We start from the raw sequence: 20,251 nt of genomic DNA on the forward strand, positions 1-20,251 counted from the left end.
TACGGTGCTTGGTGGCCAATTACAACATTACGATGCTTGGTGGCCAATTATAACATTACGGTGCTTGGTGGCCAATTATAAAATTACGGTGCTTGGTGGCCAATTATAACATTACGGTGCTCGGTGGCCAATTATAACATTACAGGTGCTTGGTGGCCAATTATAAAATTACGGTGCTTGGTGGCCAATTATAACATTACGGTGCTTGGTGGCCAATTATAACATTACAGGTGCTTGGTGGCCAATTACAACATTACGGTGCTTGGTGGCCAATTATAACATTACGGTGCTTGGTGGCCAATTACAACATTACGATGCTTGGTGGCCAATTATAACATTACGGTGCTTGGTGGCCAATTATAACATTACGGTGCTTGGTGGGGTTAGTGTTGCTCAATCTTTGTGTTGTGTTTTGTAAACCGTTGTTTGTTGTGGTCGTTTTGTAAACCGTTGTTTGTCATGTTGTTTTGTAAACCGTTGTTTTTCATGTTGTTTTGTAAACCGTTGTTTGTCATGGTCGTTTTTCGTTTATTGCCAAGGCATCAGGAGCCTGTGATTCAGTGGTTGTCGTTTGTTTATGTGTTGCATGTTTGTTTTTCGTTCATTTTTTTACATAAATAAGGCCGTAAGTTTTCTCGTTTGAATTGTTTTACATTGTCTTATCGGGGCCATTTATAGCTGACTATGCGGTACAGGCTTTTCACATTGTTGAAGGCCGTACGGTGACCTATAGTTGTTAGTGTTTGTGTCATTTTGGTCTTTTGTGGATAGTTGTCTCATTGGCAATCATACCACATCTTCTTTTTTATATTATCAGTTCGTTTTCAACTGATGAGTTTAAATATCCCTTTGATATCTTTCGCCTCTTTTCTTGTTTAGTCCATGGAACAAAAAAGATAAAGTTTGTGTTTAAACCAATATATGACTTTAAACACTCCTAGATAGATTATCAGTAATATAGGAATGGCGGACTTGCAAGATAAATTCGAGCATGCAATTCCTTATAGGCCATTTTCATAGTGAAAATTGAGACAGAAAAATATAAACACAGCTATATAATGATACTTAAGTTTATTATAAATATAGAACCATTTTCACCCCTGAAGCTATAAACACTGCACAATGAAAATCATGATAAATATTTACACAAAATCCCAAAGTAATAATACTAATGATTTGGTTGCCATAGCAACCAGACAACAAATTTAAGTGTCACCTACAAAGCGTTACAAAATAATAACCTTTGAAGGTATATCAATTATAGTTATCAATATATGATGAACTCATTTATGGCCTTAGTATTGGAAGTAAACAATCTCAGTTGACAAGAGTCATATATAAGTTATGAGGCTCTGGATGGGGCTTACAGAATACAGAATAAAGGGCAAAATCTTGCTATGAATAACCCCAAGAAAATCTAGAATTGAGAATAATGGGGGGCTTATATAGAAAAAAATTGAGAATATTGGGCAAAATAAATTAAAAATAGAAAAATTATGAACAATATAAAAAAAATCAGAATTAAAAAACCCACATTTGGACCCTCCATTATTGTTGATTAAATACATAATTACAGTGTTTATGTCTGTTGATTAAAAGCAGACTATCCTTTCAGCGATTTTACAGCACTAATTAGCAGAACAAAATATCAGGTTATTTTTTTTATATAAATATCAGGAAATTTGAAGTTTTGCATGCTTCTAGTTGAAGTGTGGACACATGAAAATGTGTGAACAGTTTAATGCATCTTAACTTCAAGGAAAATCAAAATTAATATGAAGATATTTAGATGTCTAGACAAAACTACAATGTTAATAAAAAATTATCTGTTGTTTTAAATGATTGCAGTTTTTCACAATGAAATAGCTGTAGTGGGAACAGGGGCATTACATTATGTATAACTGTAAATTATCACTTTACGTCTAAAATTTACTTTATATTTTTTTATCGTACACAATGAAAACAATACATTTAACAATAAATAAGAATTTCTTTGTATACTATTGAAAGAAAAAAAGAAATTTAACCTCAGACAAATAGGAGGAAAGACAGCTTATTGTAAAGTTTGTGCATGCACTTGTTGAAGTGAACTTAAACAATGGACAAAATTGCAATTAGAATATTGTAGATTAGTCTTTGCGATTAGATTAGTCATTGCGATTTCAGAAAATGCTTCATACAAATAATACTGGCTAAAATGCAAGATCTTGTTCTTAAGAAACCTTTCACGTCACAATTTTGACAATAATATCAACATTGCAATAATTTCTTAAGTGACACTAATTCATTGTTCTAAATAATTCTATGTGCAAGTTTTATGTTAAAATGAAAGAAATGGATGTCCACTTTATAGGATGTGTTCAGGATATTATTTAGAAATTCAAATATGACGTCCTCACAGGGAAAATGGCATTCACCTGAGATGTAGTGTACCATATAAATATAATGAAAAAAAGATGTGGTATGATCGTCAATGAGACATCTATCTATTTCCTCAAGACCAAACAACATGATAGTGAATAGATAAGCATGTACTTTGAAAACAATAGGCATAAACCCATGACACAAAAAGTCTGTATAAATCTAGTGGTCAACAAAAGATACCCAATAATAAACAATAAAGAGGTGTTTATACGACTGGTATACAATATATTAGGATATGAATTTCACAAAGTCCAAAAAAAACTTTTACAAGTTTGAATAAATTCAAAAAGGACAATTTGAAGATCTTCATTTAACACTGTGTGTAGCAATTTCATGATAAAAACTTTATAAAATTTGTTTAAATCTGATCCCTGAAAAGGAATCACCATAAAGTTACTTGCTGTATATTGCTTTTCACTGTGTCCATAGAGATATTTGTTGACCATGAAGGATAAAAAAGCATGAAACCATTTTATGTCTACTTTAAAAAATATATTATTTATTTACAGCCCAGATATATAGATATAGATAGTCTTACTTGATGATTTGTTTACATAAAAGATTAATGTATTCCCAAGAGTAAAATGTATATATGCATGAGAATGGTACTTTAATTAGCAGGTACTCCTACATTGTTTCAGGGAGATTTTGCAGTTTAATTATGTGAAATTTAGAGATTATTCATATTAAAAGAAGAGATTATTTATTTGAGAATTAGAGATTATTTATTTGAGAATTAGAGATTATTTATTTGAGAATTAGAGATTATTTATTTGAGAATTAGATATTATTCATTTGAGAATTAGAGATTATTTATTTGAGAATTAGAGATTATTTATTTGAGAATTAGATATTATTTATTTGAGAAATTTAGAGATTATTCATTATTAAACTAGACTATTTACTTGAAAATAAGGTATTATTCATTTAATTTAAATTAGAGATATTTATATGATCTGAAAATTATAACTGTGATACTAAAAGTATAAATTTCTTTTTTGTGGTAAATAAAATTAGTATATAATTATATGATATTTCACATCAACTAATTAACTGTTTTTGCATATATCATATTGATTTGGTCATTAAAAGGTGTAAAAACATAAAACCATTTATTCCTACTAAAAAAATATGATTACTTTAAACCCAGATAATAAAGTTTTAGATAGTCTTACTCTATGAGTTCTTACGTATATATTATCATATATATAATGCTGGGAAGTTATTAATTGCATGATCGATGTAGTCCCAACATACCCTTGACAAATATTATTTCTTTAATAAAAAATATTAATTATGATTTCAGGACAATAAGTTCATGTAGAAGGAACAAAACTGTAATTATTTGTCGTTTTTAATCTATAAATAATCTGCTTTTAGCGTTCTGTTTGATTTTTAGCTATAAAATTTGTAATTGTAAATGATAAAACGCAAAGGAAATGTACATTGTTAATGACTACAATCAGCTGATCAAAGAAACCAATGAGACATGAGTTTATGTATTGTTAGTTATGGATTAAAAAACTATATAAAAAAATTTGCGTAGATACAATGGTAAAGCTATTCAATATATAAAAAAATCCATATGATATTAAGCATAGTATACCATAATCTATACATAATATATGTCATTGTATGAAAATAGAACATCGCAAGTGTGTACGTGTCCTCAAAAATCAAAAGAAATCAGAAAAAGGGGGTACCAATATACGACCAAAAAATTTCAATTTTGCGGTAGTATAAAAAGGAGGTACATGAAAAATGGCCACTAACCATCAAACAAGCACACATTTTTGCTAATACTGTTACAGATTTCTAAAAATAATTGGCAAGGAAATATTTGCAGTTCCGGCCACTAACCATCAAACAAGCACACATTTTTGCTAATACTGTTACAGATTTCTAAAAATAATTGGCAAGGAAATATTTGCAGTTCCTAAGTACATTACAGGATTCTTATATTTATTTAATAAACAGTTTTATTTTTTCCATCGAATCATTTTGACTTTTTACTGGTGACAATAATCTATTTTTAATTACATTAACAAATATATCAACATAAAATAATCATACAAAAAAATGATGGAAAAAAAAATCATGATGCAAAAAATTGCAATGACAACAAAGGGACATAACTCACAAAAAAAAAGACAGAAACAATATAATAAAATACATCTTTTAATAACATATACACATTTCAATACATGGAATGTTTTCGTTCATTTCACAGCTTCTGTTTATAGCACCCTTTTATTGCACATACAAAAGCTAAAAATATTAAATAGACCTTTTTCTATTCTCTTATCAATAAAAACATCAACATAAAAATAATAAACTTATTTGCAAGACAGATCAGTTCTGCATTAAAAATTAAATAAATGTAGGAAAAATTTATTCTACAAATACTTTAATCCAAGAATAATTCAGACTTATCACTCTTTTCCCACACTAATCCAAGAATAAATCTGACTTATCTCCCTTTTCCCATACTTTGATAAAATCTGATTTAAAACTGAGTTATCTCCCATTACCCATACTTGATAAATTCTGATTTTAACTGAATCATCGCCACTTGATGTTGATTATATTGATAGATATTTCTTTTTATAGTTAGATATAAATCAGATAACGGCTGTAACTCTTAACATTTAACAATTACCTAGAGAATCCTATTATTATATGATTCAACATGGCTTTCTGACAGATTTCTTCCATCACAACTGTATTTATTAAGTGATTTTCATATGTAAATACAATGGAATTAAATCATATCATGTATGATTTGAATCAACAGTTTCTATCCGAAAACAAAATTTTCAATAGAGAGTTTATATATACTTTTTGCAGAAGAAATTGACAATTGACTTTTAAAGAGGGAAGGCAATAAAAGACTTGAAAAGTTTATATTGACTAAAAACATGAAGAACCTAATTCTATGTTGTACATGATTGCCAAACCGTAGCTAAGTAATTTATCTTAAAAATATTGTTATTACCAGAAGTTGTCCTTAAAACATTCTCAATCTTTGGTGAACTTTATTATTGGATTTATCATTTTAATACCTATTGGTCATAAACTACTTTGGTTACATTTAAAATAAACCTGTATTAATATTAGACCTATAAATACACGGTTTTGTCTTGCCTGCATTTAAGAAATATTAAATACTTTAATCAAATGTGAAAAAAAAATGTTATTAAGGAATTTTACAAACTCCAATTTGAATGATTTTTTTCAAACACAGTTCTACACAAAGGCTGTGAAATGACTTAGGAATTAACAAATGGAAGCACCATAATTTGTCATTACAAATAATAAATATACATCACAAATCAAAGTGTTCCTGTTCAAACATGCATATTGCGTATAAAAGTACACAAGTTGCAAAGGGACTCACATGATTAACTGAATTTGTCCTTATATTATATAATAATAAATCTTCCCTTTTTTACAAGATTTTGCCAACAAAGTATGTAATGTCTGATTTTTCACGTTTGATATGCCCCTTTTTTATCACACATATTCTCATTTCTATAAGTTATATGGTTCGCTACTGACCCCCTACAGATCAATAGCGGGTTAGTAAAATTCATAGGGGCCGAATCCCCTATGGATTTTATTCACCCTCTATGGTCTGTAGGGGGTCAGTAGTTAACCGTATAACGAATTTATCGCACGCTGGACTTTTTCTGCTGCGTTATGTTGAAAAATAAACAATGAAACACAACAACATTAATAGATGATGTCACCATAAACGTGTCATGAACCCTCATGAAATTTACTAACCCCCTACGGTCTCATAGGGGGTCACCATGTGAGGGCGTTCAACCAATCACAACATGATATTTTACCTGCGGTGCGATAAAAAAGGATATCAATCACAATTCCCCTAATTAACAACACACTTTTGCAACAAGTGCATGTACAAAAGTTCTACATGATAAAATAATAAAGATGTGTTATTCAATTATATCAGAATACATGATCAAACATATCATTGTACATCAGAAGGAAGCTATAAATCCTAAAGAGAATACAGATTTAAAGATTTCTGATAAACTTCAAAATAGAGGTTTAACTTTTTTGATCCTATCTTTTCTGAGGTGTGTGAAATATTAGAAAATATTTTGACATGAAACAGACATTTAACTTTTACAGCCTACCTTTTCCAAGGTGTTTGAAATATAATATTAGAAAATATTTGGACATGAAACAAGAGGTTTAACTTTTATAGCCTCCTTTTTCCCAGATGTTTGAAATATTAGAAAATATCTAGACATGAAATAGAACATAAATTAAATTTAACAAACAATCACAGATTGATTTTATAGGTTGCTAGTTCCATTACAGGAATGTTCAAAGGATCTTTTACTACCAGTGCTTTACTTCTGTTGTACAGATGTGTTAGAGTTGTCTCTCTTGCATCACTAATTGTCAAGTCTGGTAAAATGGAAGACAAAGTTACATCCTTACTTAAAGGACACTGAAGATAATTTGCATTAAATCCACATTTATATCCTCTACGATGTAAAATTAAACTTGTCCCGTCATAATCAAGGTCAGAGTTCACTAAGTTTTTCAAACTGACCAATGAGATATCACAGGGTAAAGACTGACTTGCTACATCAAAGTTTGGTCTAATGACCTCAGAGTTAATTGTTGTATAGAACACGACAGGTGGTTGCTGAAGTGCTTCATTAATGATCATGGCTGATAATGAAGAAGATGTTGTCATTGGTTCAGGTTCTGTGTTATCTCTATATTCTATCTGTAAAATGAATTCACTAAGTGTTGGTTTGTTGTCTGTAACCCCCTGTCCAAGTCCTTTATTATCATCATACATTAACTGTCTATCTAACATCATTTCTAATTCTCCTTGTTTTAAACTTGCCACACCATGAGCTTGTCCTGCATGGACAGTTACACGTTTGGCAGAATCCTCAATAATACTCATAGTAGTCATAGGGAAATAGTTAGCTGCTATTCCAATTTCTGATTTAGTTCTACGTTTTATCAACTGGTACCCATTCTGATCACTATAATACTGGAGATTTTCGTTCATAACGTCAGTGTGCAATCTCATTATAATTTCCCAATCTTTTGTTTTGGATGCATGCATATCTACCACATTCTGTATATGAAAGTTTTGGCCTTGTTCTGTTGGCACTTTGTAAAGAATAACTGTATGATGAATTATCGGATGTAAAACTTCGATCTTTGACATAAGGGGCCCTTCTGTTACACGTACAACTGGCTGACCCCAGACATTAGGTAACGGATCTGCCTCCCCTTTTGGAAAAAATATATATGCACCACTACCTCTTGAAGTGTAATACATAAATTGTATTTGTATGTTTGTAACATTTCCTGTCCTTTTGTCTAGCACTTTCTGTAAGAGTCCTGTAACAGGGTCAAACTCTCCCAAAATAAAGTCATTTTCTATTCGTAATTTCTGACTTTGTTTTGGTTGGAATACTGGACGATTCTGAGCAAACTTTAAATTTGGTGCTACATCTAATTCCATTGAATTATAAACACTCAGTAAAGAAGGATACATTTCCTTACAATCACCTTTTCTCAATAAAAATGTGTGTATTCCAAGTGGAGGTAACTCTACCAAAAATGTTATTTCAAACTTTGATCTAGAAACAGAAACTTTCGAAATCCATACTGGATTTAATTGATATGACATTATTTTCATATTTTTATCCAAAACTTGTAAATCATCATTGCTTACTATCAAAGAAATTAACATATTTCTATTTTTAGGTAATGGATTGAACACTACTATGGTAGTTCCTGAATCAGAAATTGAGATGGTCCTTTGACTTGTTCCTACATTAAATTTTTGTCGAACAAGTTCTGGTGACAGAATGAGTGGAGAAGTGAATTTTCCTTTTGTCAATAAAGTCTGCAGAGCCATACTCATAACTTTTTGGGTGTCATTATAAGCTTCTAAAAGTTTGCTTTCATAATTTTCCATAACATAATCTTTTGATGTTCCTGTTATTGCATCATGATGTAAAAATAGACCCAAGTGTCGTCTGGCCTGTTGTAATAGTGAAGCTGTTTCATGAGAGTGTGCAAACTTTACATTCCATTTGTTACAATAACCAAATGCAAGGGTATTGAGAATATCAGCTGTTCTCAAATTTGATTCAACTTCACGTGAGAAGCGTTTATCAAATGGCCTTGTAGTGTAAAATCCAGTCCAATAAAGATAATTTTGATCAGAGTACGGAAAAAAATCTCCTGCCAATGTTGGAAAATTCTTTTTCTTACTTTCTCTTTTGAGAAGTGAAAAATAATCAGCAACTGTTCCAAACTGAACATTGATGTTCCAATCTTTTCTAGAATTTAAATACCTCATTAATTGTTGGTAGTTATTGTATTGTTCATCCCATTCGTGTAAAGAATCATATCTAAAATCATCCCCTATTGGCACAAGAATTGTATTATACTCATACAAGCTAGATTTCTTACGGAATTGCTGGTATAAGAAATTGGCCATTTTATCAATATTTGCACCTGTTATTTTCCTTTTGGCAAAGGCCTTTTTCTCAGGATTATCAGAATGGCGGAAATCAAATTGAAAACAAACATATGGATCAGGTCCACATGTATATTGAATACTATATAACATGTACGGCATCACATGACATAAAATATCATATTTTCCCGATGTATCCCATGGTTGATGCCATTTATACTCCAAACTTTTAACTGATGCAAGGGCACTTTTCGTTGCTTGATGAATTCTTTGTATGACCATATTATCTATGCCTGATTTCTTAAGTATATATGGTACTGTCCCAGAATGTCCAAATGGATCTATGGACCAGCTGTTTTGAGGTTTTACATGTAAATTTTCGTATAGCCATAAATGTCCTTCCATCAGTTGATCGATCACTGAAACATAATGAGTCGAGGCTTCGTCTGGCATTACCCAGCCCCCTAACACAATCTCTAACTGTCCACGCTTCACTAAATTCCGAACATGAACTTTCGTATCGTCTTCCAGTTCATTCCACCACATACTGAGAAACACTGTCTCTGCCCATACAAAAGTCATATTTGGATATTGTTTTAATTTAATCACCATGTTATTTAGAATTTTCTTTGTCGTATAAATATAGTATTCTTCCAAAGTCCGCAGCCAACCAGCATCATTGTGAGAATGTGGAATCAAAATAACGTTTAATTTTTCTGGAATGTCGTCGGGATCGTATGATTTGGTTGGCAGTTCATACTGTCCATTGCTAAGCGTATCATATTTAGCTTTGTCACGGAGATACAGCGATGTCAAGTTGGAAAATGACTCGAGGTTGTCCAGCACACGGCACTGCTGTTGGTCTGGTTCTTGCCAATCATAATTAGTTAGATGAAGAGGAGATTCACGGAGACTGACTTTTATCTGTTCTGAATCTTGGCCATGGAGACTCACAAGGTGAACGTTTGCAAGGAATATCAGATAAACGACAACAATTATACTTGAAGCTGCAATACATACAAGACGCTGCTGAAATTTCATGCTGCCATCTTGTTGCCATAGAAACAAAGGCTTCTCCAACCAGCCTGGAAAAAAACAATGACATGTTAGCTTAAAATCATCATATCAATTAAACAAGATCTAAGTTTATGTACAAACCAAAAGTCAATTGTTTTTCAAAATAACCAAATTGCATGATGGTTGGCTTTTCGTTCTCCAAAACCCAAGTAGTTAATGTACAAGTAAACCAATTATCAGACATCCTCGGCAGACCAAATTACTAAATGGGCAAAAAACTTTAAATAAGGCCAAAACAGGTATTCCTTACTACATGTATTTTGGCTTCATTTGCAAAGTTTTTTTTTTTAAATTGGTTAAAAGAATCAATAAATAAAATCTCCCCTCCTCATAATTTAAAAACAAAGAGTTTGATGAGAATTAGGATTATTTTTAATGGCATTGTGAGAGACCAACAGTTATAATCCAACATTTTCTACATAATGAAATGCCTGTACTAAGTCAGGAATATGACATTTGTTTTCCATTTGTTTGATGATTTATTAAGGAACTTTCTGTTTGGATTTTCTTCGGAGTGTGCTATATTTGTTATTTTACTTTTTTTAAAACTAAAAAAGATGTAGTTCTGAGTTCCCACGTAATTCTATTTAGTTTAATTGGCATTCGAAACGTTTTACATCCTAACGTTAATTATAGTTTGAATTGCAATGAGCGGTGACTTCGCTTTACTGTGTGTGAGTGTCCCAACACCGTTAACTTTTAATTCTAATTACCCAATTGGAATCAATTCTAATTAAAAAAGAAGAGTGTGTGAACGCTATTTCGCATTCTATTGGAATTCAATTCAAATTAAATGTTTGTGTAAACCAGGCATAAGCTAAGACAAGCATTATAAGCATGTACGATTATAAGCTAATGTAGTGATCAAGTAACGGTATTCAATCCCTTTCTAGTATCTTGATCAGTAGCAGAACAAATGGTATCTATTTGTGTAAATGAGCTGACATGTTTCCTTGATAACTGTTACACAATCAATTTAAATCTTACTAATGTCATGTCGAGAACTTCTCTCAAATAATGACATAAAAATTGGCTCCTATCAATTATATTACATTATCTAAATCTAAACTTTGAAACAAAAAACAAAACATAACAGCTTTTCTTATCATGTTTTTTCAGCTTTAAATATTTTCCCATGGTTTATTTTTACCTGTTGTTATATTTTCATGTAAGATTTATTTGCCCTCTGAAACAGGTGTATGCACTCTACCTGTTAAAAGATATTCTGTTCAATATCATTTCTCTGTAATGTCATAATCAAAAATATATATCATTATCAGTTAAATATGGATCAAGGATTCTGAAAAAAGGGGGAAAGGGCATCATTTCTCTGTTATGTCATAATCAAAAATATATATCATTATATATATCAGTTAAATATGGATCAAGGATTCTGAAAAAGGGGGAAAGGGAATCATTTCTCTGTAATGTCGTAATCAAAAATATATATCATTATATATATCAGTTAAATATGGATCAAGGATTCTGAAAAAGGGGGAAAGGGTATCATTTCTCTGTAATGTCGTAATCAAAAATATATATCATTATCAGTTTAATATGGATCAAGGATTCTGAAAAAGGGGGGAAAGAACCCCAAACTAAATAAATTTTGGAGTGGTATAGGTAAAGTCTAGATTAACCATAAATGCATCTCAATAAAGAGAACTTAAAGCAACCCCTATAAATCCACAATTTTGTCTATTGTTTCAATTGGTGCCCTTTCTTCTGTTCCAAATTTTTAAACCAGCTGTTTCAGGTAATGGTCCAAGAATACAAAGGAACAAAGCGTTTTTTTTTTTAATCTATAATAGTATTTATATTTAGGTTTTCTATAACCAATAACACCAATGGATTAACATTTTAAAGTCAGTGGAAAATGAAAAGTAATGCAATTTAACCTTTGTGCAAAAATCTGCACACACAAAATAACTATTTTTTATCTTGACAAACATTTACTATCATAACAAACCGGAACCAGAAATCTCCATCCCAAAATTTCAATGGAAAAAACTATTCACTTCTCTATTGAAACTAAAACATTTATTAGACAACTTAAGTCAACCAATCTTTCAAAAGAAAATAAACATCCCCTATACCCACAAAAAAAAGTCATCAGGAGTCATCCTGCCCCTCTCTGATCATCTTGTATATGAACTGTATACTAACTAATCAGAACCACCTCCACCTCTTCTAAGGCCAAATAAAAATATATGTGTGGTTCCAGTTACCCTATACCTACCCTACTTTTTAGTCATAAAATTAGCCTACCCTAAAGATTTTTTTGTCATTTTCCATGAAGCACTGTTAAAGTCAGAATGTTGCTCCCAAAGACTCAATGTAAAAAAATAACATAAAATAAAAAAAAAATCCCTACCTACCTATCTACCCTAATTTTTTTTGGATGTAACTGGAACCACACATACTATTTTATTTGGCCTAATTACTCTCTAAATTTCTACAGTAAAGTATACAGACTAAATGAAAATAAAAATATCCCCTTTTCATAAGAACACCTTTATATACTGTCCCTTTCAGTTTCATTACCCTCCCCTTAATTTACAGGTGTTTCTCCTCCAAACTAAAAAGGTATAAGATTACCCTTGTTTTATCAGAACCCCTCCTGCCTATCTCTCATCTGAGTAATCCTCCATCAGACAGCCATGTTTACTTAACCGTTAAACATCACAGTCAAACATATGTTTTTCAACAGTTATCAACTTACTAAATATCAACAAAATGGGGAGGAATGTTGAAAAATACCTCCGTATCAAAACACAATTATCAAAGTTTCCCACTGGCATAACATCGCCTAACCTAAACAAACTGTCCATTTTAAGATATGTACTTTTAAAATAGCACTCATCATGATGAAATATTCTCTCTCTGATGAAAAGATAGACAAGTTAAAACCTTGGAAATTCTTATCACTTAAATACATGTTATATCGTATAGCAATCTTCTAACAAAACGAAAGATTTAATTTGAAAAAAACTTTCCCAAATAATAGTTTTATTGATGAAAAATATAAAAACTGGAAAAGCTGAAGTAATCAAATAAATCAATAAATAAGTATAGAAGCTAAACAAACCTTCATAGTTTTCTTATAAAAACTCCCAGAAATTGAAAACATAGTTTGTTGCAAAGTATAGATTTAGAAAAAAAGAAGCTATTCACCAAAAAGATGTGGACAATTATCAATCACTATATAACCTTAAATAATTAAATAAACCCTTAGGACCATACCCTATTACACACATACCCTATTATACACATATAAAGGGGGGCAAGAACAAAATGAGAAACAATCCCTAAAAGCAAATTTACAGCCTGAATTAACCTAATTACATTAACCAAAAAACAGCTAGTTTTTTCTTTAAAAACAATAATTCATTGAACAATGGGAGATAACTCAAGTTGAAACAGAGGAATACTATGAATTCATTATCAACTCCTAGGAGTCGATATTAAGAATTTGAACGATGGACAGTCAGTGCATGAATTTTTCTTACTACCTGATTGGAAGATATTACGAGACCTGAATAATCAAAGTTTATTGATTGGTTAGGACAATCCAAACCTAGTAAATGTCCTTCAATCTAGTAGAGTATAGGATTTGTCCTCTCTATTTTAGCAATTAGATTTTGCCTGGTCATTAATCATGCATATTCATGATACATGTATTGGTACACAGGTAACTTTTATCTATAAATAGTCGAATCTTCTGGAGTTTCGTAAACAACAACGTTTAACGATATATACTACTTCATAACGTGTGACCTTACGTGTGTGGTAAAATTTGTTGATTGATGCACGTGGCATTTCTAGTAAATGAATTAATCTACAAAGTGAGAGCACTTTCCATTTTCAGAGTCGACTAGCCCTTTTTGAAAGGCTAATGCTTGTATCTAACAATTGGAATTAAAGGTTAGGGAAAAAAATGCTTCCATTTTGACAGATAAACATAACTGTTGGTTAATCTAAGAATCATCTAAAATATATTCAAATTTTCAGTTTGCTATACTTGTTTTCAGCAACAAATTTCCAAATCCACATAAATTGATAGCAAAACAATTAGAAAAATTCTTACTCTAAAGATAGGATACACAAATCATTTTCCATGAAGTTATAAGTAAGAATAATGCATCAATTATTAATTAAATATAAAGAACAACTCTAATCCCACCATATGCAATGTCCTGGTAAGAAATTGTAAAACTTGTTAGAGGCTGTCTTTGTTTAAATCACAGTGTTTTTTGTGCATTTAAGATTCTGGATTTGATAGTATATATTGGATAATCTCTGTCTAATCTTATTTAACAAGTTATTTATATAGTTTGTTTATTTTCAGTAATTTTTGTCTAGACTCTTGATCCATACATGATCTTCCAATTGGTGCTTTTTCCCAAAAAAATTGGATGTCACAAGGAACATACCTTCATGTCACCATGCATTTTCCACAAAATGAACACATTTAGGCAAGCAAGGATCTAATGACTGTAAAAAGGAGCCTATGTAACAGATTAAAACTGTTGGATATATATTTAAAAAGAGTTATCAAAATTACATGTCATTTAATTATTATTTAATGTTAATATCTAATATGTGCAGATAGTAAAAAGTCAAATGGTTTTGCATCAAACCACCAATTTCCCCCTAAAAACCAATTGCCAAATTCTAAATCAGTATACTGTCAGTAACCTTGAATAACAGTGTATAATTTTCTGCCTGGATTAACCACAGAAATATATGAATAACCCATAATAAAGTAATATTTATCAGTATTATAGGGGATGGTTTAAGACAATACTACCAGTGAGATATAATGGAAACTTGGCAGGAGACTATCCTTTGGGAGAGAGATATCCACTGATAACATCTTCTTTATACTGATAATCATTTAACTCTACTGCTCAAGTATATGCATTATCTATCATGTCTATAGCACAGAATTATTTTTAGTTATTTTTACAGTTCTTATATATTAATGTTTTATTTCATTTCATTTTTATTTATTTTATTTTAGTTAAATTTCATTCAATTCATTTAAGTGTTATCTTTATAATCATAAAACTTATTAAATTGCTACAGTATACCTGTTTTTATTTGCAATCTTCTCAATTTTGCCAACCCCTAAATCTTGCCTATTTTCAAGTAAATGCACATCTATCATGTCTATAGCACAGAATTATTTTTAGTTATTTATTCAGTTCTTAATATTTATGCTTTTTTTATTTCATTTTATTTTTATTTATTTTTAGTTTAATTCAATTCATTTAAGTGTTATCTTTATAATCATTAAACTTATAAAATTAAATTGCTACCAGTTTCATTTGCCATCTTAAAATTTTTCCAACCTCTTAATCTAGCTTAAATGTTCAAATCATAATCATAACTTTTTCTACAAAAATACAAAACAAGGGTAGAACTTAATGCCCTCTCCTCACTGAAAATCTAAATTAGTCAATTTGACCAATTTAATTAGTCATTTTGACTGTCCTCTAGATGACAATGCACTTTAATCATTTTGACTATGCTCTTAGTCGTTTGACTAGATGGTTAGTCACATTTGACTGAGTAGGGTGGTCATTATGACTATGTTAGGAAGTCAAAATGACTATATGTCATACTCGTTATGACGAATTGAATTGTTCAATTGACTATGCACATTTGTCAGTTTGACAATTGAAGGTAGTCCATATGACTGATTGATATAGTCGGAAGTGACCATGTTGGTTAGTCAACATGATTACTGTGAATAGTCACGACTGTTATACTGTTATTTTAATTTGTGTTGTGTTTTTTTGTTCTACCATTTAATTTGTGTGCGTTTCATTCCGTTTCGTTCTGTTATGGTTCATTTCTTCTGTTATTCTACTTTTTGTTGTTTCTCTTCCATGGGATTGACAAATACATCTGGAATATAATATCATTAAAAATACCACAGCAGCAATACTAACAATGACAATAGTATAGGACCACAAAGTGTTCAATGTGCAAAAACTTCCTATATCTTAAGTTTCCATGTGTAACCATTACTCAGTGACATATATTAAAGTCTAAAAATCAAATAAAGAAAATAAATTTATTATAAACTCATTGTTAATTTGAAGTGTTTATTTCAGATATTTTGTCGGTAACAACTCTGCATGTGTCAGTGTGGTATTCTCTATGGTAAAAAATCTCTCAGCTGTGTTCATACAAATAGCAATGTCTTCATTTGCTGAAAAATATAATTGTACCATTTTAGAAGCTAAAATATAACAATAAACAAGATTATCAGTCATGTTAAAAGTTTAAAGAAAAAACAAATTTTAAAATCTTTGATCTAGTGATTTAATCACTCATCTTATACCATTAATTTGTAATGTAAGCATCGGGATCTTGACAGCCACCCATCCTATATCACAACATTGTAACATTGTAATGTAAGCACCAGGATCTTGCCAGCCACCCATCTTATACCACAACATTGTAATGTAAGAACCGGGATCTTGCCAGCCACCCATCTTATACCACAACATTGTAATGTAAGCACCGGGATCTTGCCAGCCACCCATCTTATACCACAACATTGTGATATAAGCACCGGGATCTTGACAGCCACCCATCTTATAACACAACATTGTAATATAAGCACCAGGATCTTGACAGCCACCCATCTTATAACACACCATTGTAATGTAAGCACCAGGATCTTGACAGCCACCCATCCTATATCACAGCATTGAAATGTAAGCACCAGGATCTTGACAGCCACCTTGAGTTTTTAATTCATTGTTGTGAATATCGATTGCAGTGTTTATTTTTAACAGTTTTTGCTCAGGTGAAACAAAGATATCGCTAAATACTCTTTTCAATCGACAATACGTTGTATGTGTATCAAAATTGATATCCCGTATACATATCCCCCCTTTTTTATTGTCGTTACGTCAACATGTGCCGATATTACTTTCATTTATACACTCCTTTTTCTTATATTCAATTTTTGTAAGTTAGAATTAAAACAAATATATATCATACTTACTTTAAACAATTGGTTTATATGACAAAATAACAGTTTCCGTGCCTTCTGGTTTGTTTACATCTACACAATCTATGGAACAAAGGGAACGCGAAAGAGTGCGCGTGAAAACCGATACTCTACACCACGTGGTGCTGTGACCACTAACATAGTCAATTGACCATGCAGGTAGTCATAATGACTTGATGGGTAGTCATATATGCTTTTGACTACCTTTCGGCTGATATTTGACTAACTGAATAGTCATCGTGACTAATTTAGATTTTCAGTGCTCTATGTGGGGGCATACAAATTCTTTAATGATTTTAACTGCTGAGTGGCCTTGTGGTTATGTGATAACCAATGTCAGCAAATATAATTGATGCTATCCACAGTAAAGTCAAACAGTCAAATTTCAAAATAGAAATTTGCTGCTTTTTGTATAAGTGAGAAACAGTTGAATAGCCTAGACTGGTCACCAGGAGTTGGAGTAATGTGTCTAGTTGGATTGCTATATATATGTCTTATGTAGGGACTGTTACTTCTCTTAAGCATGCTCAAAATCTGGCTCTGTGTGAGGTATAATACAGTACAAAACAGGGTTCAGATTTATATAAAATTAGCATCCTGTTGCATTTGTGGAAAGACTCCCATTTGAACCTCCTTAAATTACGAAATTAAAGCATTGATATACATGTAGGGGGTTTAAAAGAATGTATTTCTCCGTCTTATTTGCTGCTAGTTGTAAATATCCAACCATGCAAAGTTTTTAAATTTAAGTAAGCATCGATAGTAACCCAGGTCCATTATGGCCCAAGGAAAAAGTTCTGTTACTGAAAATAAAGTTTTTATTCCCACACCAGTGTCAGTTTAAATCTCTAAAACAGAAGTCAATTTTATTTACATTATCCTGGATTACAAAATGGATTTAAATTTCCCAGAAACACATGTTAATACTAAAATCTTCATTGAAAACCAGACAATATTGAATCAGACCATATCACTTTCATTTCCTCTGCCTAAAATAAAGTTAACAAGTCGCTACAAATCACAGTTCTATGTAAGATAGATCACTCTAATCAATCTTACTGGAAAGAATACACTGAAATGTTCAGATACATCTGTGTAATATAATTTTTGAAAGTATTTTCTAATCAAGCAAGCTTCAACAGTGACTAAAATAGATTGTTATCAGGATTAGTAAAACCTGAAAGTAATCACTTCACAATTTTAAATGAAAACTTGTTTTCTGTGAAACTAAGTGAAATTGAAACATTAATTTTATTATGGATGTTTGGCTCTCTTTAATTTGGTTAGAATGGGGTCTTTTTGAGAATTCCTACAAAAAGTGCCACACAGGTACCTGTTTATATTAAGAGGAAAAAAAACTATCGACATACCTGTAGCCTTAAAAGACAAATATGCTATACCACATCTAACTTTTCTGAACATAAACAGCGACATCTTATTTCTAAAGCTAAAGATGTGAGCAAATTGATCAGAGGCTATATATGCAATCAATACAAAAAACATATATCAAAGAAAATTTTAAAAGCATGTTAAATAATGTGTCCATTAGCCCATATATAGCTGACTTCTTTGCATAGAAATTGAAAATGTGCAAAGTGAAAAGCTGTCACATACAAGTTGTTTAAAGCATAAGCAATTTGTTTTTTTTCAAATTTTTCAATATAGAGTATGTTTTGCTCATTATGGAAGTCTGCATGTTGACCTATTGTTTGACCTTAAATCAGCTTCATTTGGACTATATTTGACAGTTGTTTTATTGGCAATCATACAGCATCCCCTTATTTCATATTGATGATCTGTTTTTCTTTCTAAATGCAAATCTAAACTCTACCATCAGGTGTTTGTACAATTTCCCAAATAAAATTCATCATTTTTTTGACAGTTTTCATATCTTCATTCCCTGATACATAAGACAGGTTGCTTAAGCCAGAACATTTTTTATGCGAAATGTGCTATTAAATTAGTAAATCTATTTTGGTTGAACTTCTTTTACACATTTTTTATTTGGCAAAAAACTTATGTTTATGACTAGGAGTAGTTTTTGTAGGTTACAAGACCTACTGTGAAAACATAAGTGTTGTGTATTATATTACACATATATTAAAGATACCATGTGAATTTATGATGAAATATAATCCTAATCCAATTTCAGAGGTTATTGTAAAATTCATAAACTCTTTATTCTATAAATTAAAACATAAGTTATAATGTCAACAACACTTAATTCTCTTAGTCAAATGATGATGTTAGACAGGTGCCTGCAAGTTAACATTTAATTTGAAAATTGGAAACATATTTCAATTTCCCTTCACAAAAAATGATTTAGTATTGTATAAGTAGATGTACTTTTAACTCCCAGCTTTTTGAAAAGCAGGATATAAAGATGGACAAGGAGAAATTAATACCCTCAAAAAATAATTTGCTGTGTTTGAGAGGAGGAATTCTGAAGAAATCAAGTGTGCTACTGATTATTTTCTATTGAAAATGGATATGAAAAGATATCAGTACAAATAATGCAGCATTGTACCTATATATCACGAAGAAAAGAGGAGTTTAATTTGTTTAGTCCAAATGATATCTTTTTATTGTCTGTCTTAGAAAATTCCCTCTCCATCAAAAATTATTATCATGTGACCTACAAATATGACCTTTCTAATGAAAACAAGTCACCCTAGAAGCATGCATGCATAGGGAATCAATGTACTAGATTTGGTGAAAATCTGATGTATGTTAGAAACCTTTTTTGTGCCAACATTGGATTTAACCAAAATGGACAGCTAGCTTACATGAAGCTATAAATATGCTTTATTTTTTTTTATTTTAAACACTTTTTTGATAATGATTATAGCCATGCAGGTTCTTGAGAACTAACATTATCTTAAATGAGTTTTTATTCTAATTTTTTTATTTGTCTAAACCTTATTTTTGATAGATAAACTTTACATATCTTGCAGTAGCCTAAAAATATTCATTCATAAAACAATTTGATAGGTTTGAAACAATCAACTATTTTAAGATGTGGTAATAAATTTTATGAAAGTGTTAAAAAGTATTTGATGTATCAAGATAAGGGGAGATAACACAGTAGAAAACACTGATCTATGAAACTGGATGATCAGTTTTACTTACAGGCTTAATGGTGTTAGATATCTGGCTGATCAGAAGATCATTTATCCCAAGCTACAGATGGTCAGGAATGATATCAGGTTTTTTTGTGCTTACTTGGCCAA

The 20,251-nt window shown here is 31.0% G+C and overlaps 1 protein-coding gene and 1 long non-coding RNA gene across 6 annotated transcripts in view; both read right to left on the reverse strand.

Moving 5' to 3' along the window:
* Positions 1 to 4,276: 4,276 nt before the first annotated feature.
* LOC139515915 (alpha-mannosidase 2x-like) overlaps positions 4,277 to 20,251 on the reverse strand; it is a 128,758-nt gene continuing 112,783 nt past the window's right edge. For 3 of the 5 annotated variants that reach the window (XM_071305678.1, XM_071305676.1, XM_071305674.1), the window contains one exon: positions 5,537 to 9,999. In XM_071305678.1, coding sequence (XP_071161779.1) covers positions 6,737 to 9,955 — 3,219 coding nt within the window. In that variant the 5' untranslated portion in view covers positions 9,956 to 9,999 and the 3' untranslated portion in view covers positions 5,537 to 6,736. Of the gene's footprint in view, positions 10,000 to 20,251 lie in introns of all 5 variants that reach the window. The other 2 variants (XM_071305677.1, XM_071305675.1) reach the window with 1 other exon arrangement.
* LOC139515916 (uncharacterized) lies at positions 16,060 to 17,279 on the reverse strand. The gene is made up of 2 exons (XR_011662873.1): positions 17,016 to 17,279; positions 16,060 to 16,211 (listed from the first exon to the last, which is right to left on the reverse strand). It is a non-coding gene; the product is annotated as an uncharacterized lncRNA (long non-coding RNA).

Source organism: Mytilus edulis, chromosome 3 (genome assembly GCF_963676685.1).
Source record: "Mytilus edulis chromosome 3, xbMytEdul2.2, whole genome shotgun sequence".
In the NCBI taxonomy this organism is placed as follows: Eukaryota; Metazoa; Mollusca; class Bivalvia; order Mytilida; family Mytilidae; genus Mytilus; species Mytilus edulis.